At 39.4% G+C, this 26,614-nt stretch overlaps 1 protein-coding gene across 1 annotated transcript; it reads right to left on the bottom strand.

Annotated features, from left to right (window-relative positions):
- Positions 1-2,766: 2,766 nt before the first annotated feature.
- Positions 2,767-23,684, bottom strand: LOC144891219 (vomeronasal type-2 receptor 1-like). Its single transcript, XM_078773602.1, has 4 exons — positions 23,439-23,684; positions 13,036-13,713; positions 6,478-6,705; positions 2,767-2,862 (listed from the first exon to the last, which is right to left on the bottom strand). The coding sequence occupies exons 1-4, from the start codon at positions 23,682-23,684 to the stop codon at positions 2,767-2,769; spliced, it is 1,248 nt and encodes a 415-aa protein (XP_078629728.1).
- Between the last annotated feature and the right edge of the window lie 2,930 nt (positions 23,685-26,614).

The raw sequence follows: 26,614 nt of genomic DNA, 5'->3' as shown, positions 1-26,614 counted from the left end.
TTCACTTGCTGAAGTGGAGACTAAAGTCAGAAACCTCCCAAAACAAACAACAACTGGAAATGGCTGTAGTAAAGGCTCCGTAAAGCATCTCAAAGGAAGATACCAAAAGTTTGGTGATGTCGATGGGTCACAGGTTCGATGCAGATATTGCATACATGAGATATGCAACCAAATACGAATTATTATTCTACTTTAATTTTTTTTGAGCTAATCTGTTCCAATACTGATGCTTCCCTAAAATGGGGGACTGAACATAAAAAGTGCTATTGTTCTACAATGGTAAAAACATATGCAGTATGCATAGACATACCAATAAATAAAAGCTGACATTCTGTACTCTTACCTCATATTCACATTTTGATCACATATCCAAATTTCTTGAATATACAAGGTGTTCCAAAAAGACCCAGACAACTTTGGTTGTTAATACATTTAGAACCACAAATGATACAACGATACCCTTTGGTTTATATGATACAGTAACTCGTTTTGTGCACACCATCAATGCACTTCAATGTAAGCACCGTTCGTCATGCACAGGACATCAAAACGGTTCCCAGACCACAGAAAGAATGTCCTGGAAGTTGTAATTCCCCCAGAATGCCAGTTGTTTTAAATCTGCTTCATGATAAAAAAAATTGGTTAATAAACCTGCTTCCCCACGTTTTTGTTTGGAGATTAATTTACTCTTTTTAGTGCCACACACCAAACATATCCCCTTTTGTTCAAGTTGTTTGGAGGAGGAGGAGGCATTGCCAAATTCAAGACAAATATCTTGTCAAATTCAAGAAACCCTATTATTTTTACTTTTCACAAATGAGATATTTTTGGTATCAGTTTTATTTTTACACTTAAGAAAAAAATTGCTGTCTGTTTTATTTATGAGAAAAATTCCAACAGAATGCAAAAAAAACTTTTTAGCTTCAAACAAATTCTGCAGTATCTTAATTTTTAAAACATAAAGTATACTTAGAAATGCCTTTACTCTCTCCTCCATTCATTTTTGATTATTTTTTTTTGTAAAGCTTTAGCCAAAGTCAATAACACCAACATCATCAACTACATAATCTACAACTATCGAAGACGCCTCTTTGCAGTAGTTGTACCCTCCAATGCAAGTCGGGAGCCAAATCCTCCACATTCTTCCCTGCTGTCCAGATTCGTCAGGGCAGAGCGGTCCCGGTCAGAGAGTCGATCGGTCCCCATGGACCGGCCGTTTCCCTCTTGTCTCTGTCTCTTCTCTCTCTTTCGATCTCCCTCTCTCTACCTCTATCATCGCACTGACTTTGTGAAGGCAAGGTTACATCATCCTGGATGTGGGGGACATCTGGGTCGCTCCTAGGAGATTGATCAGCTGTCTCCGTGCTGTAGGCTTGTTCAAGAGAACTGTCCGGGGCTATACAACAACAACAACTGCATAATATTTTTCTTCTTCACTTTCTCCGTTATATCTCTTCATTGAAGGTATTATTCTTGCCATTAATATTTTCAGTAGACTTGTTAATTCTATATTTTCCTCTTCAGTGCATTGAGCATGACTTATTTTCTGTGACACCTCCAATCTTTTTCAAATCTCACTGGTTTCTGTATTTTTTTTCTCCCTCTCCTTCTCTCCAACCACTCAATCATCTCTCTCCTCTCTTTTGTCCCTCTCATCCTTCTCCCTTTTCTCCCGCTCCTCTCTTTACTCCTCCTTCTCTCTTTTCTTCCTCATCTTCACCATCCCTTACAGCCCTTGAACCATCTCCTCAGCGCATAGAATATGAAACATATTGTTACGTGTGTGGGGTAGGTAATGAAATATCTTAGTCGAGGTAGATTTGTATAAAGCAGTGTGCTCGAATGTCGCGAAGAAGAAACCTCATGTATTTAAGTCAGGGCCGGATGTCCGTGTAAGCGTTATGTGTCTCCTTGCGAGGGGTAAAACTATGCTATTTAGTTTAGGGCATAGGGGTAAATTCACAGTGTGTGATCACCTCTGTGATTTTCCCTTTGTTCTTATGACATTAATTCGGCCAACCATGTGATCAGCACCTAATGAAAACAACGCAATCGCCGACGGTACCCCGACACTACGACACCACCCAGCCAAAACCTCTCAATGGGCACCAAGAGTAGCCGTGAGGCCACGCCCCAAAGGACGATTGGTTAGGACGATTTGATGGTGCTGTGATTAGATCGAGTGTGACGTGAGAGATAACGTTCGAGACAGTCGGAGCAAAAAGGGAAAGCACCGCCATTTTATCTTTCTCTGTCCTGGAGTTCGTGACAAGCTGTCGCAGTTTGTGCTTTCTCTATTGGTCCGGGCTCTGGGTACGAGCAGCCGCATTTGGCATTATCTCTCTCTGTTCCTCGCACGGTAAAAGGCGGTCACATTCACATTCACTCTCTCTGTTCCAGGCGTTGGTGAAGACAGACGCATTTATATATATATATATACAGCTGGCTCTTAAAGGCCTGCGCACGCAGCGCATTGGGGCCCTTTGTAAATAGGCATGTGCACCGCATGTCGGGGGCCGACACCTGCCACGTGGGCCCCCGACCCCCAGTCCGGGCCTGTTTCGGTTATAGTCCGTCCTTTGTCATTGAATACCGCTCGCTCGTGAACCATCGTCGTCTCTTGACTTGTCCAAAATTATTTTTCTCATAAAGGGAAACCAATAAGATTTGTTGTTAATTTCGAAAAGAATTCTATATTTCAACACTTTTAGAAGTACATTTTAACGTGATATTTTAATCAAATCTGCATTTTTGGGTTTATCAATATCAGTATATGGGCAGTTTTTCAGTAAAAACATTTCCCGTGTCTATGTTCCAATTCATATGGAATGGAATATCCAGCACCATTTTCTTGTAAGAATCCTTGAACACAAAAAATCATAAATGACAGGAAGAAGCTTGAAGTCTTATTCCTGTCATTTATGTTTGAAAAATATTCATATTTCAGAAATATATGAGAGATTAATATGATGACAGGTAATACCTCACCGTCTTCCATTTGTTAAATTTGTTTGTATTCCCTGGCTTTGTATATTTATCTCATTTACTTCCTTCTTTGTCATATAAACTATAGCAACGTTATCATACTCGTATAATTCTCTATTCTTTAAATTGTGTATTTGTTGTTTTTTAATTGTGCTTCCACACATCTCCTTATCCTTAACACGCAGGTAATATTCTTCTTTGCAAGAATGAATTAAATTGTGTAGTCTGGTTATTATTCTTAGGTGATGACATAATCACATGCATGACACATGAATATGAGTATGGAACCATATATGGTATGTGAACACAGATATGAAAAACAGGTTTGAAGCATATATTAATGAAGTCATGTATGAGATGTTTCCAGAAAGCAGCTAGTTTTTGGAGGGTACAACCACTAAAAAAAAATTTGGAACCGTATGTTGATCACTCCAGTTTATGTGTTTGTGTGTGTGTTTGTCTGTCCGCTCACTTATACTTGCCTACTGGTCACAATTTTAATCTGATCTTCACAAACCTTCACCAAATGGTAGAGGTTGGTGGTCCGACAGAATCCTATTTATTTTTGAGGTCAAAATGTCAACATAGGCCAAAGGTCAACCACTTCTTACAAACTCCTAAAATCCTCAATTTTCATCCCATTGACTTGAAATTTGAATTACATTTTCATATTAGCAAATTGAATTCAACCAACAACTATTTTTGAGGTCAACATAGGTCAAAAGATCAACATAGGCCAAAGGTCAAGCACTTCTTGCAAATTCCTAAAATCCTCAATTTTCATCCCATTGACTTGAAATTTGAATTAGATATTCATATCAGTGAACTTAATTCAACCACCAACGATTTTTGAGATCAACATAGGCCAAAGGGTCAACATAGGCCTAAGGTCAACCACTTTTTACAATTTTTTTAAATCCTCAATTTTCATCCGATTGACTTGAAATTGCAATATGATTTTCATATTGGCTGACTGAATTCAACCATCAACTACATTTGAGATCAACATAGGCCAAAAGGTTAACATAGGCCAAAGGTCAATAACCCTTTCAAGTTTCTAAAATCCTAAATTTTCATCCGATTTACTTGAAATTTGAATAGGATTTCCATATCAGCTTACTGACATCAACCACCAACTATTTTGAGCTCAACATAGGCCGAAAGGTCAACATAGTCCAACAGTCAACAAACTTTTCACATTTCTAAAATCCTAAATTTTCATCCGATTGACATGAAATTTGAATACGATATTCATATCAGCTTAATGAATTCAACCACCAATTATATTTGAGGTCAACATAGGACAAAAGGTCAATGCAGGCCAAATTTCTAACATTGTCAGTTTTCATTCGATTATCTTAAAATTTGAAGACGATTTGCATATCAGGTCACTGAATTCAACCACCAATTATTTTTGAGGTCAAAATGATGCTCTACTGAGTGTTATTCTACTTTGTTCTCTTTTGCCAAGTGTCACTCTATGAGTGATTTTTCATCATTATTATTATTATTATTTAATTGTTATATTTATTTTTACTTTCATCTTCAGAGATGGTTTATCATTTCCTTGTCCTGGTATCAATGGCATATTACATAGAAATAATTTACAAAGTGCATTAATGATCCTTACCAGTTGCATTCGAATACTCTCCCAATTTACACGTGATGCAATCGTAGCAACAAAATGGTTCACCTTTTCTCAAAATCTTTCTTGTGCCACGTTTACAAGGGTCACTGCAAATAGATTGAGGAATCTGACAACAAAATAGACAAATAACATTTGAAAAACAATCATACATTGTTAACATGCAAAAATATTCAAGATGGCCGTGTCTGCAGGAGTAGTCTGATAGGAGGGGGAAAATGTTGAGGGGAGACCTTCCAATATCCTCCCATTGACTTTAATGTTAATTCGGGGAAAACGATTTGACCCTGTCAATAAAAAGGTGTGAATATATTCTCAATAACATAAACCTCCTCATGCACTAGCTTCTCCTGTCCATTAAATTGGTTATAGGACTGATCTCTTCCATGAGCCTCAAGTATGCATCTACGATTTAACCCCCCCCCCCCCCTCCCCAACCTTCTCGCCAGCACATCCCAAACACCACCCCTATCCAACTCCCCCCCGTCCATTCCTGCCCCTTCCACCCCTTACGACCACTAACCCCCACCATATATAATAGATACACTCATGAAAGGTAAGATGATTTTGCAATTGGAGAGAGTAAATGAGAATACATTAAATTGCGGTGAAGTGATGGTGAGGGTAAATGGAGTTGTAATATGGAGCAATTGTAAATGTGCAGGAATGTGTGATTTCATATGTGCAGTGAATGAATGAATGAATGATCGTTTTAAGGCCATTTTCCCCGCGAGAGCGGGGGTTAGCCTTGCGGGCCCCATGACAATCATGGTTCCCTGTTTGAGGCAATGTTTTTATGGCCGGATGCCCTTCCTGTGCAGTGATGTGTGCATATTTGAAATGTGCATTGGATGAATATTGGCAATTGCAGAAGCTTTTGATTTTGTTTCTGTTTTTTTTTTAACCAAAAAGTTATTTTTAAATGCTTCATCAATTTAAATGCTTTTTCATCATCAATTATATTGTGTTTTAGTTTTGATATGTCTTTTATAATAGCGTTTTTTGACATACTTTGAGCAAGTATAACAATATTCTGATTCTGAATGGAATGGGTACTTCTGCCTTTTGTTTGTTTATGCAATTGAAGTTGTTTCTTGTAATTATGTTTCAACAAGTCCTCTGAGCAGACATCACAATGTTGTTTTTCTCACTCTACTTGTTTGGATTTGAGGAAATATATTAAGTGTGTCTTTGTGTGATTGCGTTTGTTGTAATATTTGTTGTCGTTTTTTGAAACATTGCAATGATTTATATGGAGAACGAGAACGATTGCATAAAATAAATTTGAATAAAAAGAGGAGTGTTTTTAGATGAGTTTTTCTCACCGTATTTCTAATAGAGTAAGATTGTTTAAAATAATTTTTTTAAGAGATGCGTTTTTCTCACTATTTAAAGGGAGAAAGATTGCATAAAAGGTTTTTGTTTTTTTACAAAAAACTTTTATTGGAAAATTTTTTTCCTGTTTTATATTAACTTTTTAGAAAAGAAAATTTGGAAAAGAAAATTTTAGAAACAAAACATTTTTTGAAAGTATTTTTGGAGATGATTGTTTTCTTTTTACTATTTATCGATATCTTTATCTTTAAAATATAATAACAATAAGTGGTTCTCCAGCACTGCTGCATTTTAGAGGTAGGTTGAAGAACTACAGTACATATATAATATACTTTTACCAAAAGTCAGATTTACTGAAATATTGGGGCATCTCACAGCTTCCATTGACACAAGTAGCACTTATATAGTAGTAGATAAATGGTAGTACTTAATAATACTTCAGTGGTACTTAGTTAGACTTTATGATGAGATGCCTTGGAATCAACATATTCCTACTACTTGCCATGTGTTACCTTATTCCCGCCATGATTCCAAACAACCAAGTTTGTGTTGATGTGAAGTTGTTTGTCCTTTGCTGCTGTGGAATCGAACCCTCCTATGAGCTGGAATCGTAATCCACCTGTGCTGTCGGGTTGCCAGTTGAGAACTTCATAAATAGCAGGAGGGTCTCCATTCTCATCAAAACTCACCAAATTACCAAGATTGTTCATAAAACGAACTTTCCGAAGATAAAACAGCAACTGCCGGTGAGGAACACAGAGTGAAGCATTGTAATATAAACAAAAAAAGAACATTAAAAAGTAAAAAATCAGAGGAATTAAATCTCATATCATGTTTTAGGTTGGGATTTCTTTGCCCACCATCTCTCTCAAAACAAAGTGAGGCAGAAGTAACCTAGCTGTTCCGAATGCAATACAGCACTTGGATTTAAATGTTTATGTGTCGCCGCTGACAAAAAGAAACTGCTGGAAACATTTTGTTTTCAGGTTGTCCATCCGGCTGTCCATTCGTCCATCCGTTCATGCATCGGTGATTGGTTTACGTTAACGCGATAACTGAAGAATGGCTGAACGGAACAAAGTCAAACTTGGTACAAGTATGTATAATGATGCAATAATGAACTGATTAGATTATGAGGTCAAGAGATCAAAGTCACAGGTCAAAGGGCCCATGAGGTGAAAATTATCTTACTTGTGAACCAGTGATGGAGTTTTGACCAAACTTGGTATAAGTATACAGTGGTGAGAAAAAGTTTGTGAACCCATTCAAATTTTTTGTATTTGTGCATACATTTGTCCGAAAATGTGATCAGATCTTTATCTAAGTCCAAATAACACATAAAGAGGGCCTGATTAAATAAATAGCACGCAAGAACCAAAATCTACTTTTTCATTTAATTATTGAGCAAAATGATCCAACATTCAAATTCTTTGTCAGTAAAAGTATGTGAACCTTTACATTCATAACTGGTCTTTGTGCAGCAATAGCTTCAACCAAATGTTTCCTGTAACTCTTCATCAGTCCTGAACATCAGCTTGGAGGAATTTTGGCCCAATCATCCTTACAGAACTGCTTCAACTCGGATACTTGTGGCCTTTCTTGCATGAACTGCTTGCTTCAGGTTCTGCAAAAACATTTCAATTCGGTTCAGGTTTGGACTTTGACTGGCCATTCCAAAATGCAAAATCTCTTCTGCTTCAGCCATTCTGTTCTGTGTTTAGGATTGTTGGCTTGCTGCATGACCCACTTTCTGTTAAGCTTCAGCTCAGGAGCAGATGCCCTGACATTCTCTTGTATAATTTGCTGATACAATCCAGAATTCATGGATCCGTCAATGATGGCAAGCTATCTGGGTCCTGAGGCAGCAAAGCAGCCCCAAACCATGATACTCCCACCACAATGCTTCACTGTTAGGATGGGGTTCTTATGTTGGACTAGTGTTTGGTTTTTGCCAAACATAATATTTCTCATTTAAGCCAAAAAGTCCACTTTTGACTCATCTGCCACATAACATTCTTCTAATAGCCTTTGGGATCATCCATGAGGTCATTGGCACACTTGAGACGGCGGTAATTTTCTTCTTGGAGAGCAGTGGTTTCCTCCTTGCTACCCTACCCTCCCTTTCTACACCATTGCTGTTCATTGTTTTCCTGATGGTGGACTCATGAACACTGACGTTAGCCAACACAAGGGAGGTCTGGAGATCCTTAGACATTACCCTGGGATTATTTGCTACCTTCTGGAATATTGTACGCCTTGCTCTTGGAGTGATTTTCATTGGATGACCACTCCAGGAAAGAGTAACAATGGTGTTGAATTTTTTTTCAATTTGTACAGTATCTGTCTGACAGTGGATTGGTGGAGCCCAACATCTTTATAAATGGTTTTGTAACCCTTTCCAGACCGATGAGCATCGACAACTCTTTTTCTGAGGTTCTCAGAAATCTCTTGATCAGGGCATGACACGCTTCCATAAACCTGTGTGGTAAAGACCAGACTCTGATGGTGACCAAAAAATTATGTTCTTAATGTAGGGCAGGGCGACCCAAACTCACTCCTGATTGTCATCCCGTTGATTGGAACACCTGACTGTAATTACCCTCTTAAATGAGCTGATTAATCTAGACTTCTAGAGGTTCACATACTTTTTCTGACAAAGAAATTGATTGTTGGATCATTTTGCTCAATAAATAAATGAAAAAGTAGATGTTTTTGTGTTCTATTTGTTTCCTCAGGTTCTCTTTATCTATTATTAGCTCACCTGGAATGAAGTTCAGTGGAACTTATGAGATGGCGCATCGTCTGTCTGTCAGTCCGTCTGTAAACACTTGCAACTTCTTCTCTGAAACCGCTGATGGGATTGTGACCAAGCTTGACACAAATTATATTCGTTGTGTTCACACTAAAGTTTGTTCACGACATTAATAGAATCGGGATCTAAGGGGGTTTACCAGGGTCAAAGTGGATCCAGGTTTCACCACTCAAAATAGCAATTTGTTTTTTCCTCTGAAACTACACACACTATTTCGATGAAACTTGACCACAACCTTCATCCCCCATGACGTGCCGAAGTTTGGTCATGGCACTAAAAAAAGAATCAAAGTCTAAGGGGGTCTACGGGGGTTAAAGTGGGTCAAGGTTTGACCCCCCCCCCCCTCCCCACCCACAAATAGGTATTTGCTTTCTTCTCTGAAATTACTCACACAATTTCGATGAAACTTGACCACAACCTTCACCACCTGTGCTGTACCAAAGTTTGATCATGGCATTTTAAAAAATCTGCCCCTTTGGCGGTCTAAGGGGAGGGTTTCCCCCCAAAATAGGTATTTGTTTTCTTCTCAAAAACTACACACGCAGTTTCGATGAAACTTCACCACAACCTTCATCACCTGTGATGTACCAATGTTTGTTCAAGGCATTAGAAAAATTGGGGTCTGAGGAGGTATGCGGGGTGGGGGAGGAGGCGGGGGGGGGGGGGTTGCCCACAAAATAGGTATTTTTTTCTTTGTTTGTTTAAAGTCTTATGATTATGTTAGTATGATTCTACAAGCTGTCCTGTCTTCTAGCAAACATTGAAAATGCCTTCAGTCAGTGCAGTATACTGTTTATTCTACCAGGTGAGTGCAATATACTTGCCCCTATGTTTCAGACTTAGATGAAGATCTGGTCACATTTTAGTTCAAATATATGCAGAAATACAGAAATTTCAAAAGCGTTCACAAACTTTACATCACCACTGTATATTATGATGCAAATATGAACTGATTAGATTTCAGAATCAAAAGGACAAAGGTCAGAGGTCATGCCAGAAAATATAAATGTGATACTTGAGAACAGCTGAAGAGATTTTAATCAAACTTGGTGCAAGTATGTTAAATGATGTAATAACGTGGGCGGAGGCATATTGGACGACCTCGCGACGTTGAAGGGTGTCATTCTAGTTATTTTATGTTTCATTAGGGGACCAAATCTACAAGAGAGGGATACCTTTTCAAACTCCTATAATTTATTATTTTTCTTCTTCCCTCCCACCTAGTTTTTCATGTCTGAAAACATTAAATTAATATTCTCTGCAACTAGTGGTCCAATTGGCACGAAATTTTCAAAAAGTGATTGCCTAGACCTATATAAATTTCTGCTGCTAATTATGACGTCATTGGTCACGTGGTATGGGCATTATCTTGGAAAAAAAACTTCAACTTTGCCCCTCTTTGCCCCTCTATTGAATCATGGCTCATTCTAAATAACTCTGCATTGGGACCCAAAAAAATGTTTATTTAGAACATTAAAAGTGCTAACATTACAAGGTTAGAATTCGACAAATATAACCCTTGATGCCATGAATATGATATTTTTTGTACATGACCTAAGTGAAAAATATTCAGAATCCAAGCAATTTTGACGTCATTGGTTACATGGTTCGGCCGCCATATTGTTTTTCATGAAAAACACTAAAAACCATTTTTCTCCGAAACGGCTGAACAGATGAAGCCCAAAACTTTGCATGCATTATCGCATAGCAATGACGAACAAAAAGTTCAACGACCATGATGTCATAGGTCACATGGTTTAGGAATTATTGACGTTTTGAAGCATCAACTTTAAAACCTATCTCCTCCCTCACTTTTGAATATATCGAGTGAAAATTTTATACAAATCTTCCCCATGTTGGGACGCTCAAATTAACCTTTTTAATTTGCGTCAAGTCAAAATCTGGGGCTGCATGAAAAAAAAAACCGCTGCATTGACCAACATGAAACTTTAATGTAATGTAGCAGTCATGAAGAGGATTATGCTTTTAAAAGTTCAACATGATTGGTTGTACGGTCTGGAAGCCAGAAGTCGTTATTGTTTTAAGAAGACGAAACGTAACACTATTTCTTCTCAGGCTATCGAACTGATTGTGCCACTGCCATTTTTCAGATTTATTTCTTTTAAAAATCATTTTCTCTGCAACAGTTGGACCGATTGACAGGAAATTTTCACAATAGGAGCAGCTCAGCCTGTAGAATGCTTTAATGGTAATTATGACTCCATAGGTCAAATGGTACGGGCGCCATCTTGGAAAAAACAAAAAACTTTGCAGTTCTATATCTCGAAAAGCAGGATGTAGAAAAGATTGAGACATGACTCATTGTAAAGAACTCTTCAGGAAGAATAATGTATGTGAATAATGGTGTCACAGGTGCCTCCATTATGATGTCATAATTCGATAAGTAAAAAACTTCATCCGATCAGGATGAAATTTTTGGAGCATCATCTCGATATAAATTTATGTAGGGGAAAAAATGATGTCATAGGTCATGTGGTTAGGCCGCCATATTGTTTATGGGAAAAACCTTAAAAATCACAAAAACCCATTTTCTCTGAAGCGACTGAACAGATTGAGGCCAAACTGCATGCATAATCACATACCCATGACACATGTCTGACTGCTAAAAATGACTTTTTGTAATTTAAGATAGGTCACATCGTTTGGCAGCGATAGATAATTCAATGGAAATCTTAAAAACATTGTATCTATTGAACCACTACGTTGATCGACGTGAAACTTCAAAGTAATGTGGAAGGGCTCAAGTGGAATGAGTGTGTAAAATTTCAACATGATTGATTGTTCGGTTTGGCAGCCATAAATAATTGAAGGGAAATATTTAAAAAAAAATTATCTCGAACTTCTTGATTGATCAACATGAAACTTTACCTAATGTAGATGTCGTCAATTGGAATAAGTGTTTAAAATTTCAACATGATTGGTCGTACAGTCTGGGAGGTAGCAGTTGTTATTGTGAAGAAGAAGAAACTTCACATCTTATCTTCTCCAGCCATGTGACTTTTCTGTGTAGGTTTAATTTTCATGAAAGTGGGGTTGTATGAAAAAGGATGTATGAAAGCGGGGTTGTATCAAAGCGGGGATGTATCAAAGCGGAGATGTATCAAAGCGGAGATGTATCAAAGCAGGCTTACATCAAAGTGGGGTTGTATCAAAGTGGGGGAAAATGGAAAAGGTTGTATCAAAGCGGGGATGTATCAAAGCGAAGATGTATCAAAGCGGAGATGTATCAAAGCGGGGTTATATCAAAGTGAGGTTGTATCAAAGCTCGCTATTGGCCATCCGTGACTCTCCTGGTGTTAACTGGGAGGGAATCACACGATACTATTTTGTACTGTTAATTTTCTGTTAAATACTGTTAATTTTTTATAAGACCATGTGCATGTAAATAAATTGGAAAGATCCAGGTAGATTGCCTGCATGTAAAATGGACAAACTTTCCTTGAATCACTCCATTGTATAAGAAACCTGCTGTATTGAATGTTCACAGGATAATGCAGCACCCATTGTACCCACTTTATGTTTGTTTTTGTTTCAATCATTCAGGAGTTCACCTTTGTGCTCCTCCTACCTTGTGCTGTCGTTTTAGACTGTAATTTGTGCCTATTTCAACTCGTATGTTGCAGGCTAATGCAAAACGGGTGTGATGCACCCTTTTTGAACTGAATTGTCAATGGATGAAAAATTTATGTTTCATGTGGACAATAAAAACAATTAAATTGATGAAATGAAATAAACCATATTAGTTGTGTTAGGTGTTTACCTGTCTGTGTGAAAATTCAGATATATTGGCACAAGAGCCATTCTCAAAAGGTCCAACACCTGCAGCGCAACTCCTCAGGTCATGCAATGCGTGGGCTATGGCATGTACTGCCATTTGAATGTGGGAGGTAGTTCGGATTTCTAATGTATCTGTGAATACTGTATCTACATCACTCAATTTTTCTTGACCTGTGCACATCTGAATAAGTTGATTCTCACTGTTCCAGGTGCAGTTAAAAATCACTTCCCAAAGATTCAATAAAAACACATCCAGGGAGCCATCTTTGTCAGGACTTTTCAAGATGACTTCTGCATCATTGCCTCTGGTCAATTTATTAATGCTCTTTTGTCGTTCCCTTTTATTTTGAAATGAAAATTTATCTATCAATGTAATGTTCCCTCCAAATCCATGAGGATGAGTGAAGTTACTTGTTGACCTTATTGATAAACCACATTGAGATGTTCTTTGATAAATTACTTGTGTTTGCATATTGCCATTTGAGATCATGATTCCTGGTTTCAAGTTTAGCAGGAATTCTCGCAAACCAGGAATATTTCCTTGTTGTAAAGCAAATCCAATTGCACCTTGAAAGATGTGTCTGAATTGTGACTCTTTTAAATACAACGAGCCAACCCATGCTTCTGTTGCAATCCATGTCATGCCTGTTATATTTCTATCTAAAAGCTCTTCTGCAAATGGAAATAAATCTGGCTCCGTAGTGAAGAGCAAAACGACACTTGCTTTTGCTTGAATAATTTCTTCACCTTCCTCATTTAAAAAAACGTAAAAGTCAATACCTGTTAAATAATCCTTTCGTATTTGCATGAAAGCAGGCTCTCGCATTCCAAATATGCTGTAGAAAGGAGAAAAAGGACACTCACCAAGCTTCCTGTAGGCAGTTTTATCCCGCACTTTTGGGAGACTATGATGGAAAGCAACGCAAACACCATCTGCTTCTGTTTCAGCTAAAATCTGTGTTATTCCATTCTTTCCATACTCATCATCAACTGATAACATCCCAACATAGTGCCAAGCAAAGTACCGAACCAGGTTTGCAATCGCAGTGGATTGGAAAGCATCACTCGGTACCGTACGGACAAATGAAGGAAATCGTTTCTTGTCACTCAAGCACTTACACGTTGATGTGATTCCGACCTGAAAGTAGGACACTTTTGTATTACAGTATAGTGTCCAAAACTACTTTAATCTTCCGTAAGCTAAATTAATGAAGCATTTCTTCTTCAATCTCGATACCCTAAATAACTGGGTTTTGGTTGGTTCAATGCTTGCGGCCTTTCCTCTTGTAATTACTTCTTCTGTTTGATCTGCTGCCATTTTGTCCTCCAGCTTAAATAATCTCATCCTAAGATTTCTCCTCTGTGATGGGATTCCATTCATTCATCTTTCCTAAATGCCATCTCCGCTTAATTCATTAAAACCTCTCTGTGATGCCAAACAGGATATTTTATCCCCTCTTAACCCCTCATAATCCTTCGCTGCTTTCTCCATATTCTCTCTTCTCAAGCTATCCCATTGTGTTATACAATCACTGCCGGTCAATAAATCCATTGTGTTTGATTGGTTTGGACTGACCACAGGCTGGTCAGCGAGGAAGGCTGATGGCAGTCAAATAAAATCCTTAGCCCAACCAGAACGGGCATCAAGTGTTCTGCCTCTGGCAGTCACAGGGAGATAGTATAATGGTGTTGAGGTAAATGGAGGTACAAAGTGGTTGTCATTGATTTTTTGGAGATTGTTGAGAAATTATGTCGGCCTGAAGTATGGATGGATTGAAGTGATTTCCAAAGGCAAAGACTGGGCCTTGTACGTTGACCATGTGCAGCAATTTTTTTTGGAGGAGTGTTCTCCTATATCTGCCATGTCAGATACTAAAGTGATTTGTGAATTCTTCCACCAAAGTATGCACTTTTTTATGCACAGATTCCTCCCATTTCATCTGCAGTTTTGTTTTTGTATACTCAAGGCTCATGTAAGAGCTAACACATAGAACATATAATAAAGGGAGCGGGGGACAAGAGGGGAACGATAAATATAAGAGATGGTGGTGGACAGCTGTTTTGAAGACATGGAGGGAGCAGAGGGATCGAAGAGAGTGTGGGAGTTTGTTCCAGAGGTGGGAAAAAAAGCAATGAAAGAGTGAAGGTGAGCAGAGAGTCTTGATTTTGGCAGCTTCACCAGAATAGTATTGCTGGCAGATCTTGTGCGTCCTGCAGGAATATTTGCAGAACAGAGCACCGACAGAGCAGGGAGTGAAAGGCCTCTGAGGAGTCGGTAGAAGATAGAAAGATGCTAACTCAGAAGAGAGTGATCGGCCTTCAGAACCAGCTTAATTACGGGAGACACCAATGATTCTAAAAGCTTTGGTTTCTATAGCGTGAAGCCAAGCTAGGTGTGAGGCAGGAGCACCAGCCAAGAGGGGAGAGCAGTACTCCATCAAGCTGCGGATGCAAGCTTTGTGTGTGGTGAGTAGCTCAGTAGTGCCGAAGAAGGACTTCACACGATGGAGGATGCCAAGACGGTGACTGGCTTTGGAGGCCATCGTGGAAATGTTGTTTTCCCAGGAAAGATCATGGCAGATAGTGAGACCCAAAAGATTGAGTGACAGAACTTCTTGGAGAGGATTGTTGAGAAAGTAGATTGGAGGGTTGTCCAGTTGGTCTTTTCAGAGAGACATAGTAAGAGTGTGTGATTTGTCAGGATTGAAAGACATGTTCCACCTGTTTGACCAGTCTGTGATTTTGTCCAGGTCTGCAGAGAATGAGGAGGCTGTGGACTGCCGATCTGAGGGATGAGAGATGGAGCGGTAGAGAGTGGAGTCATCAGCAAAGAGATAGAGAGGATTTTCGAGAGAGTCGGAGAGATCATTGATGAAGACCAGAAAAAGCACAGGGTCCAGAACACTACCTTGGGAAACTCCAGCCTGAAAAGGAAGTGGAGATGAGAGAAATCCATTCAGGGCCACACGTTGACTACGACCAGAGAGGACGTCCGCAAGCCATGCATAGAGATTTCCATGGATACCATAGGAGGAGAGTTTGGTGGGCAGAGCGGGGTGCCAGACCATATCGAAGGCACGTGATATGTCAAGGGAGACAGCTCTGATTTCTTGTTTGGTATTGAGGACCTCCATCCATTGTTGAGGCAGCAGAAGCAGCATGTCCAGAGTAGAGTGACTTGGTCTGAAACCAAATTGATGATCATAGATCAAGCCATTGTTGAAGAGGAAGGATTTGATATCCGAAACAATGATGGATTCCATGACTTTGCTGATAATTGGGAGAAGGCTGATTGGTCTGTAGTTGCAAGGATCTGTTCTTGCACATTTTTTGTGTAAAGCGGTGATGTTGGTTGATTTCCAAACTGATGGGAGATGACGTTGAGCAAAAGAGAGGGTGAGGAGAATAGAGAGAGGGTGTGAAAGAGCGGTAGAGCAGGATTTTAGGACCCGTGGGCTGATGCCGTCTGGTCCAGTTGCAGAATCAGGTCGAGGATTGAAAGAAACTTTTCCACCTTGTCAGGAGAGAAGGACACAGAGTCCAGGAGCAGCTGGGTACAGAGAGAGATGGGTTTGGGACACAAGATTTTGAGGCAAACACAGAGTTGAGGCATTTGGCTTTGTCGCCATTTGAGGTAAGGGAGGGGATGGAGGGGGAACAAACACAAGAAACAGATTTGACCAGACGCCACCAGGATTTGGAAGAGGGAGACAGGTTTGAGAATAGAGAGATATTGTTTTCTGGCTCTCCTGAGGGTAGACACACACTTGTTCTGAGCTTGGTGGAAGGAACTGAGACTGCCTTCAGTTGGATTAGCCTTCCAAGAGGCAAAGGCAAGTTGTTTCAGGGCAACTGCCTCACCACAAGATTCAGTGTACCATGGACGGGAGGAAGAGTATGACAACGGAAGATGAGATGGAATAAATATGTGCATGAGAGAGAGAAGTTTACTTTGGAAGAATTCCCAGGAAGAGTTGATGTCAGAGGCATTAGAGATGGGAGACCAGTCCAGATGATTGATGGTTGCTTGAAGACCATGCCAGTCGGCCTGAGTGAAATGCCAGACTCGTCGACGCTGAGGAGGCTCTCTGAGAATGGCCAGAGAGATATCCACTTTAACAAGCACATGATCAGAAGAACCGATTGGAGCAGAAGAAGAGCAGCAGACATTTGCAGGGAAGTTTGCCATAGCCAAGTCTCGAAGAGAAGATGCTCTGTTGACTGAGATCCAGGTCAAATTTCCATTTTCCAAAGTTTCACAAAATGGACACTGCCTGAGATGCAGCTGTTTGCCTGTGCGACCAAGACAAAGGGAAAGAGTGAGCGAAGCGACCGTCCCTTACGCGAAGCCGGGACCAGAAGAGAGAGAGCAAGATGGTGCGACTGCATCCTTTCCCCTTCAATCTCGAATCTTCCACGCTGACGTCACACTTTCTACAATTACCGAGCTCTACTCAATCATGAAGGCCAGAGTGTAGCCTCCCAGATACGAGTCGTAGGGGGCGGAGTCCAATCGCCGTTCGGGAATGTTCGGATGACGTCGTTCCCCTGCCCATCGGCAAATGGGCTGGGTGTTTGTTTGCCCTGGCGGCGTTGTGAGCGAATGAGTCCATTTACAGTGTAATTGTTGTTTTACTGAGCCTTTGATTTCCTGGCTGGCCGAATGTTATAAGAACATTAGGGAAAAACCACAGGGAGGCAATCACGTACAATTCCCAGGAATTTAACCTTACAGTCCCTATAATTAATTACCACAAAACCACCCTCCTTATGGCAACGTGCAAACGCTCTTACCCGGACAGTTGGCCTAACTTAATTTACATCGAGGTGGCTTCACAGCATACGGAGCATTCTAAACCTACACTATTCTATCTTGACTGAGGTATTTCATCCCCACCCCAAAAACATAACAATATATTTCGCTTTCTTTTGCTGCTATTAAATATGATGGAAGGCGAACACGAGAGTGATGCATCTTTTATATTTCAATTGAGCCCAAACAAATGGTGATCATAAATCAATAACAGTTAAAGCATACTTGTATCCCTTATCGATATTAAGTTCAACTAAATCAGGAGACCATATGTAATCAACCACTTTGGAATGGAACTTCATTCTTTTAAACTCTTTAATATTGGTTTATGTAATTCATCAGCTAAAAGCTTTTAAAATCAAGGCTTGTGATCAAAAGGTCCATAAGACTTTTTCATTTCTATTTGCTCCTCAAGCCACATCATGAGAGCTTAATATTGTTTTTTTTGTTGGATTTTTTAAATACCAAGTTTACAAAGCCCCAATTTTAATTTAGCTCATATCAACTTTTTTGCTCTAAACCTATCTACTTTTTGTCTTAACGTTGAATTTCTTATCAAAGACAAATTCTGCAGCATTTCTCTATCGGCTTCATGTTTCTCATCCAACGTCATGCTATTCCCATAATCAATATCGCATTTCATACAAACTTCATCAATCTTATTTTTAGGCCTGCTCCAAGCCTTTGGATTTCCATCTTCATCTAATCTTTTATCCAAGCTTGTTGCAAGACCACATAAAGAATATACCGAAAGATGCTGTCCCAGTTGTCAATTTACTTGCTGAAAAGACTTTTGTATATCTCCTCCAGATTTATGAGCATCACCTTTAGAGATAGATTCACTCTTTACTCCCACACATATTCCCCGACATATAATTTTTTTTACATTTCACATGAGAGATATTTTCCGGATTAGTTTTCTTTGAACATTTAAGACCACACACTGACATCATTGTAATTATTAATTAGAAAATCAAACTTTAATACAGAGTGAGAAAACCTTTTTAGCTTTCAACATATATATTCAGAACTCAATTTGTAAAGGACAAAGTATCTTTAAAAAGTTATACAGTCTGTCTTCTATTTATCTAGGAGAAAAATCTATGATCTTAGAGTTATATTGGAATGACATCAGCATTTCTTTCATAAGCAGTAGCAACAGCAATTGCTAATTTCTTCTTTTTTCTCCTCAGTGAGATTGGCTTGGGTTAATTTCACTAATTATTCAATTCTCTTTTTACTCAAGTGGTATGACCAAGTGTTACACCTTTATATTTTGCTTATATTCATTGATCAAGGTTTCGCCATATAACTTCATACTGGGTGTTTAAGATGCCCCAGTTATTTCGGTGGAAGTCAGAGACGACTGTTTTGGTGGCATTTCGTTTTAATTCCTTGAAGTTAAATTGAAGAACGTCTCCAAGATCTTGAGATCTTCAAGGATGATGCCTGCATCATCCAACTTTGGTGCTTGAACTACCAAGTAGATGTCTGCATAAATATATTTACAAAATGTTGTTGGTGGGATACCGCTGGTGTATTGGGTGATTAATCATTCAGCTCGAGTTTGGCAGAAACTGTGACAAATCAATGGAAATTGCTTCTGAAGGACTGCCAGCCTCTACCTTGATGCTAGGAAGTTTGGCCTCACCTGAGGAAATTGCTTCTCGAGAGTCAAGGACACTGCTGGATCGGTTCTTGATTTGGTTGATGGAGCTGTGGGGTTGTGTCATTCAGTGCATATTTCTGGAGCACCAGTTTGACTGTATTTTGTGATCAAGCTCCATATTGGTAAACACTTGCATGTTGGTTGACTGGTAAATTGTAGGTTGTCTCATGCTCGTGCTGATGGTGTTTGGGAGTGTATCTCTCCATAATGTCTCAAAATTGCTGAGGGAGTTTTGTAGATTTAAAAAGGGAGAGAAGTGATATCCTATTTTGTAATCCAATCGGTGACAGTTGATCGATTAATTGGATTTGATTGCTTTGGGCTGGCCACAGGCTTATCAAGACTGATGCCTCTGCTGATGTTGGTCGACTTTTATTCTACCAGAATGGGCCTCTATTGTTCTGCCTCTGGTGATCACCAGAATGAAGAACATTCCTTCACTTATTTATTCATCCATTTGTTGCATTTATTATTTGTGCCACTGACCAAATGTCTTTCATCTCGCACTTCTGTTACTCAATATTTTGATTAAAGAAAATTTATTTGCAAAACAGGCATTTTGCCCATCTTTCAAAGCAACATCCTGTTAATTCATTATTTTCGCATATTTAATCTTGTTCGCTTTGTAAAGTTTGTAACATAAATACATTAACTGCATCCTATGTAGGTATTGTCACCTCAAAGTGTCTGCTAACTCAGACTATCTGAGCAGGAAGTCTAATACCTCCGTGATTTGCCAAACAATCTTGCAAGACGCTGCAAGCCCAAAGAGCTTGAATATCCTCTCCTTGCTATTGTAGCGTGGAGTATTTGTTACAATTTAATATCTTCCCATGGCCACTCAACAGGCGGTCTTTCCTACATGCAAGAAGTGAAAGATGGGAACACACTATTATAAGCTTAAACGGCACTCGGTAACGTGCATACATCCGCCAGGCTGAACAGTCTACATTTCGTATCCCAATGATAGACCGGATCTGCATCCGGACCATTCGTTTTTGTCACATACTAAAATCTAATTGGCTTGTTTTTGACAAAATATTTTATTTATTTAAAAAAAAAAGTTTTGACAAAATAAATCCACAACTTTTTGAAATATCCTGCTTTTTGTCGTTTTTGGCCCAATCTCTAAACGGTGAAGAATCACTTATGACATTAAAAAATATTGTATCCAGATCCCGACCTTCACACCGAACCTGTACACATATTTTTGTCCAAATCCGTCCATAAGTTTTTGAGATACAGTATCCTGCTATATACAGTTTTTGGTCCTACATGTCATTGGTGAAGAATCACTTAAAAATTCTCACCATGTGTTCACTCACCTCAAGCTCTTCAACTGCCCTCACCTGTAGACAGAACATTTTGCATGACAACTTCATTACCCTATGATGTTCAATGGTGGACACTTACTGCTTACCCAATGCACATATTATGTACAACTTATCCCTTATGTGTCTCCAGTACAGGCATAAATCAAACCTACTCTAGCGCTCAACCATGCTACGTAAACACATTCTAGATATAGTACTCACCCATACACCTTTCCACCCCATTTTTCAAACAACAGTAGGTATGAATCGGTAAGAGGTTGATTCAACTGGACCTGCATCTTTGTATATACAGTCGTGGCCAAAAATATTGGCACCTTTGCACTTTTTTCAAATAATGCACCATTTCTTCCAGAAAATTGTTGAAATTAAAAAATATATTGGTATCCACATGTGTATTTCTTTAGTTTGCATTGGAACCAAACCAAAAAAGCTGATAAAATAACTAAATCTTAACTAATTCCACACAGAAATCCTAAAATGTCCCAGACAATATTATTGGCACCTTTTAGAAGTTTAGAAATAATTAGATTTCAAGCAGGTGATTCTCCTTTACTTTGGAATTGAACTCACCTGTGGTGAGTTGCAGTTGCCCTCCAATATACAAATCACCCATTCAACCAGTTTGAATGGAGAAAAGGAGTCATTCTGCTGTTTTGTGTCACTGTGTGTACAACGAGCATGGAGAAAAGAAAGAAAACCAGAGAATTGTCTGAGGAGGTCAGACACAATATTGTGTCCAAGCATGGACAATATCAAGGCTACAAGTCCATCTCCAGACACATTGATGTTCCTGTGTCCACCGTACGCAATGGTATCAGGAACTTTAAGGCCAATGGCACTGTAGCCAACCCCCCTGGATGTGGCCACAAGAGAAAACATGATCGAAGATTGCAGCAAAGAATTGTTCAAATGGTGGAGAAAGCACCTCGATCAACTGCCAAACATATTCAAGCTGACCTTCAGACACAAGGTACGACAGTTTCAACTCGCACCATCCATCACCAACTCAATGAAAGGGGTTTCTATGGAGGACCCCACTGCTGAGAGAGAGACAAAAGAAAGCCTGACTGGAGTTTGCCAAAACACACATGAACAAGCCAAAATCCTTCTGGGAGAATGTCCTGTGGACAGATGAGACCAAATTTGAACTTTTTGGTGAAGCACATCATCTCTATGTTAACAGAAAACAAAATGAAATATTCATAGAAAAAAACACCTTCCCTACAGTCAAACATGGAAGAGGTTCAGTGATGGTTTGGGGTGGCTGCGCTGCCTCTGGCACTGGGTGCCTTCAATGTGTGCATGGCATCAGGAAATTAGGAGATTACCAAAGCATTTGGAGCGCAATGTTCAACCCAGTGTCATAAAGCTGGGTCTCCGTCAAAGGTCATGGGTCTTGCAGCAGGACAATGACCCCAACACACTTCACAAAGCACCCAGGAATAGTTCAAGACAAATGCTGGACTGTTCTGAAGTGGCCAGCAATGAGTCCAGATCTAAATCCCATTGAACACCTGCGGGGAGATCTGTAAACAGCAGTTGGGAGAAGGCACCCTTCAAATCTGGGAGAACTGGAGCAGTTTTCACAAGAAGAGTGGGCCAAACTGCCAGTAGAGAGGCGTAGGAAGCTCATTCATGGCTATAGGAAGTGCTTGACTACAGTTATTTTGTCCAAAGGCTGTGCTACCAAATATTAAGTCCAGGGTGTCAATAATTTTGTCAATGCCATTTCTTTTTATTTTCTCAATTTAAAAGGATATATTAAGTTCTGAATCAAAAACACAGGTTCTGTAATATTATCAGTCAAATAAAGAATTGTGGAGATCAAATAGTTTTATCAATTTAAACATATTTATAGAAAAAATTGTGAGTTATTCAGTGCAAGGGTGCCAATATTTTGACCACAGCTGTACTCAAAAAACAAACTTATCATTTACTTTTCATTGTTGAGCAGGCTTGTATGTGCACTGCGAATTGGTATGAAAGTTTTGTAATTTGTTTGCATTTTGCATTGGTTGTAGTCTCCTTAAATGGATACCAAATGCAAAGGAGGAACTCGGAAAGCTAAAAGTATCCATCTTATTTTTATATTAGGAGTATATATTTGAGGACCAAGTTGTGAAGTTTACAAGCTTCAGATTGTTCCCTGTCCTTCTGTATCACATTTTGCTCCATGGAGGAATATTTAAAGGATTGTCAATGAACTCCAGAGGGCCTCCAAGTTTCTCATTTTTCTTCGGATATTTGTTGCGCTCTTTCAACTTCTCCACCTGGTTCAATACTTCATCACTTCAGTTGTTTCGACTATCAATGAAATTAAAATACATTATTCTGGTTTATAAATACAAGAACGTTCAGGTCACCTAAAAAAATAAAAGGTCAAAAAAGTCCAGGTCAAAAAGTTCTGTTTTCTTCATTTCTGAATGCATTTTACTGTTCCATAGCATTTGTCGACCTCATATCTCCAAAATTAGGGTTGCCTTCACTGACTCCTGAGACTCCAATTTTCTCCATACAATCCATACTGTCACATATCTATTTTGTGCTGATGTGACATGCCTACTTCCATTTCTTAAGCTTGATTGTTTAGATGTCCTGAGTCTTTGTTTGATCGCTAACCCATATTTGTCCTGTTTTTGCACATATGTCTAGCATGTAACAAAATACAAAGTTAACAGCATATCCGATTTCTAAGGGATTTCTATGAGAATCTGATTTCTAAGCAAAATGAATGCGCCAATTCAGTATGCTATAAAGATGATTTTTTAAAAACATGCAGATCGAGGCCAAACTAGGTTTGTCATCCAATAAATAGGGCCTGAGCTACATCTCCTTTTGGCAGTAACTGCTTCACACAGGCATATAAGAGTTATTTTCATAAAGAATACTGAAAATACGCAATAAAAATTGAACATGTACTAACTTTTCACTTGATGTTTGGCAGTAAGTGTCCACATCTTGCTTTGGTAAGATTTATGCTTATCATCTTAACCCATTAGTAAAAGGTAAAAAGAGAACAAATTCAGCATTATCATTTTTGTAGTCACCTGCGGAATATCGAAGAGTCCCAAAATATTATTCAAGTTGAGGGAAAGTCTGGAAGAAAATGGACCAAGAGCAGCAGTCGGAGAACAATGGGTGTTCCTTATTGATTTTACTCTTGAACCCACAATTGTTAACCCTGCTTCAATAACCTTTGGGATAGCATAACAAGTGTCATAGATAACATAGCCAAGAGTGATGTTGGGCAATAACAATGAGTTTTTGTTTATCTCGGTAATTGTAAATACCATTCCCATCATTTCACGTAAAAATATTTCATTTAAACTGAAACACAAGGAAATGTAAAACTAAATGAGAACGTTTATTGGAAGCTTTATAGTCGTGAACAAATGCATCTCAAATATCCTGGATATTGTTTACAATACGGTACTTACAATTTGCATCCAAGAAAATTGGGAGTCTTTGTAAAGGAATGCTGAATGTTGTCCACTCCAAAATGGACGTCAATCAGGCCAGTTAGCACGATGTCTCCACTCTTAGTTATGCTGCGCAAACCACCATCATCTGAAAACCCATAATAACTTCTGGATATTGAAAATAAAATGACATAGCATACCATTGCAATGGACATTGCAAACAGCTTAAAGTGTGAAATCGATTCATACACGTTTTCGTTCTTTTTGATGTGCACTCTAGAATGCAGGTTCCACAATATGAATTGCTGACTTTTATTTCTTCATATAATTCTTTTAAATGAAATCAAACAAGGACATTTTACAGAATAAATTACCTTTAATTACAATCAATTGAAGTTGGAATATCATGTAATAGCACAAGTTAAATTTAACTCTTAAATAAATATAAGTAATTTCACCAATTGTAAGGTAATGACATTAATAAGTTCATGGAAATGAAATTGCCATAAATCAAACTTAATTTATATTTTTCTCTGTAGATGAATGAACATGTTTGTTATAATGATATATGTAACCAGTTTTGGCATGAATTATGCTGCAGGGTGGTTTGCCATTGCCTTCTCAGCAGACAGTCAGGGCAGGAATTTGGAGCTTGTTGAGGAAGCCAGCGATATTTGCAAAGGACACCATGGGATATTTAACATCCGCAAACTAATTATGCCAGGTGGGAAGCCTAGGTTAACGTTCTTTCCAAGGGACAGCACAAACGTTGATGCGTCAACCTACCTGCGATACAACAGGATGTCAGTTTACAGTTAGACCGACATTTAAAGCCAAAGCGAGTGTGCATACTTCAAGGCTATCCTTCCAGCCATTTGTTATAATATGTAGTTTTTGTTGTTGTATGACTAAAGCCTATCACACATAAGCCAACGCAACACACCAAGACCTTCTATGCAAGTCTTTGATATTCGTCAGTCGTGTCGTGCCAACTTTTGAGGTAAACAAATTCCTATTTTTGGGGGTCAAACCTGGATCCACTTTGAACTCCGGTAGACCCCATTAGACCACGACTTTTTTTTTTATTCTGTCAAAAAACTTGAGTCGCAACATACTAAATATAATTTGTGCCAAGTTTGGTCACAATCCCTTCAGTGGTTTCAGAGAAGAAGTTGCAAGTGTGTACGGACTGAAGGACTGACGACGTGCCATTGTATAAGCTCCCCAGAACGATGTTCTAGGTGAGCTAAAAACAAGACTGGAGGGAAGTCTAACAGCGACACAGCTGGGCTTATAAAATACTAGCAGAAGTACCCTGTGTTGCCGGGTGGGGGAGGGGAGGGGAGGGGGGGAAGGGGTGGGGAGGGGGTGATGGGGAGAGAGGGTGGAGGGGGAAAGGGGGAGGGGGGAAGGGGGAGGGAGGGGGAAGGGGAGGTGAGGGGGGAGAGGAGGGAGGGGGAAAGGGGGAGGGAGGGAGGAAGATGGAGGGGAGAAGGGGAGGGGAGAAGGGGAGAGGGGAGGGGGGGAGGGGTGAAGGAGGGGAAAGGGGGAGGGAGGGAGTAGGGGAGGGGAGGAGGGAGGGGGAGAGGCGGGTAGGGGGAGGGATAGGGGAGTGGGGGGAGGGGGGAGGGGGAGGAGGGGGGAGAGCGGGAGGGAGGGGCGGGGGGAGAGGGGGAAGTGGGGGGAAGGGGAGGGGAGGAGGGAGGGGGGAGGCAGGAGAGGAAGGGGGTTCATATATATGCTGGTGGGTGAATGGGGTGAATGTGGTGTTCATCACGTTTCTGAGTTAAGTGTGATGCCGATCAGGAAGAAGAAGAAGCCATACTACCAACTTCGTACACTTCCGGAATTGTTTGATTTATTTGTATTCAAATGCCTGGTGATTGTTTTGTATTTATTTATGCGAATGTGTTCTTGTATATAACTGTCATTAATTTTAAAAAGCTTAGGCACTATCGAGTGATTTTTTTTTTAACTCCAAAAAACCGTTCCTTTATTTTTCAAAAATTTTTGGTTTTTTTTTTTGCCTAAAACACTCCCAGGCACTCACTGATGAACCTCTGAAGTTTGACGAAGATCCGTTCAGCCATCTCCGAGAAAAATGGCGACACACACAAACAGACATACAGACATACACACAGACAGACATCTCTCTTATATAGTGGATGATATATATTTAATCTCCAGTAACTTTACAGTCACTATGAAGGGATTAGTGTTACGATTAGATTTACTATAATATTAACGTTACGTTATCATTATTCTGAAAATGATATTACGATAAAACTGTGGCTAATTCCTTACTTCCGTGCTATTTGTGCCGTACACCGCTTATCATTGATTCATGAACCATACACCGCTTCAATCTAGAAACTTTTCAATAACGACAAAGGGATTGCAGTGCTACAATTATATTTACTATATTATTAGTGTTAATGCTATTATTATTATTATGAAAACAATGCAGGGAATACTTCCAGGCCTCACCACCCAACCACGATGAAACATGGCTCTCAGCTCGGCCTCCTTCAAAAAGTCCGATAGATTTGCTTCGCATTGGATTTTTTGATCACAACCCTTAAACTTCATTCAAAAAATGAAAAATAAAAACCAGAGGTTGATGAGATGGAGTTTGGCTTTGCAGGAGTCCAACTTGGAAATTGAGCATGTAAAGGGCAGGGACAATGTCGTTGCCGATGCTTTGTCCAGAGTGAACTAACTTTGGAAATTTCTGTAGGTGGTTTGGAAGTTTTGTTGATTTATTTTGGGGAATATTAATTATTGTTGCTAACGTGAATTGATAA

Source organism: Myxine glutinosa, chromosome 3 (assembly GCF_964187855.1).
Source record: "Myxine glutinosa chromosome 3, kmMyxGlut1.1, whole genome shotgun sequence".
Taxonomy (NCBI): Eukaryota; Metazoa; Chordata; class Myxini; order Myxiniformes; family Myxinidae; genus Myxine; species Myxine glutinosa.
Note: the sequence above shows the minus strand (reverse complement) of the source record. Positions and strands in the feature narration are given on the sequence as shown.

What these genes read in the sequence shown, in the direction of transcription:
- LOC144891219 (XM_078773602.1), bottom strand. Translation starts at nt 23,684, where the DNA reads ATGGTATTTACAATTACCGAGATAAACAAAAACTCATTGTTATTGCCC. An exon ending in ATGGCAATATGCAAACACAA is followed by an intron (nt 6,706 to 13,035) that starts GTAATTTATCAA and finishes CCTCACCGGCAG; the next exon opens with TTGCTGTTTTATCTTCGGAA. An exon ending in GGAATCATGGCGGGAATAAG is followed by an intron (nt 2,863 to 6,477) that starts GTAACACATGGC and finishes TTTGTGTTCAAG; the next exon opens with GATTCTTACAAGAAAATGGT.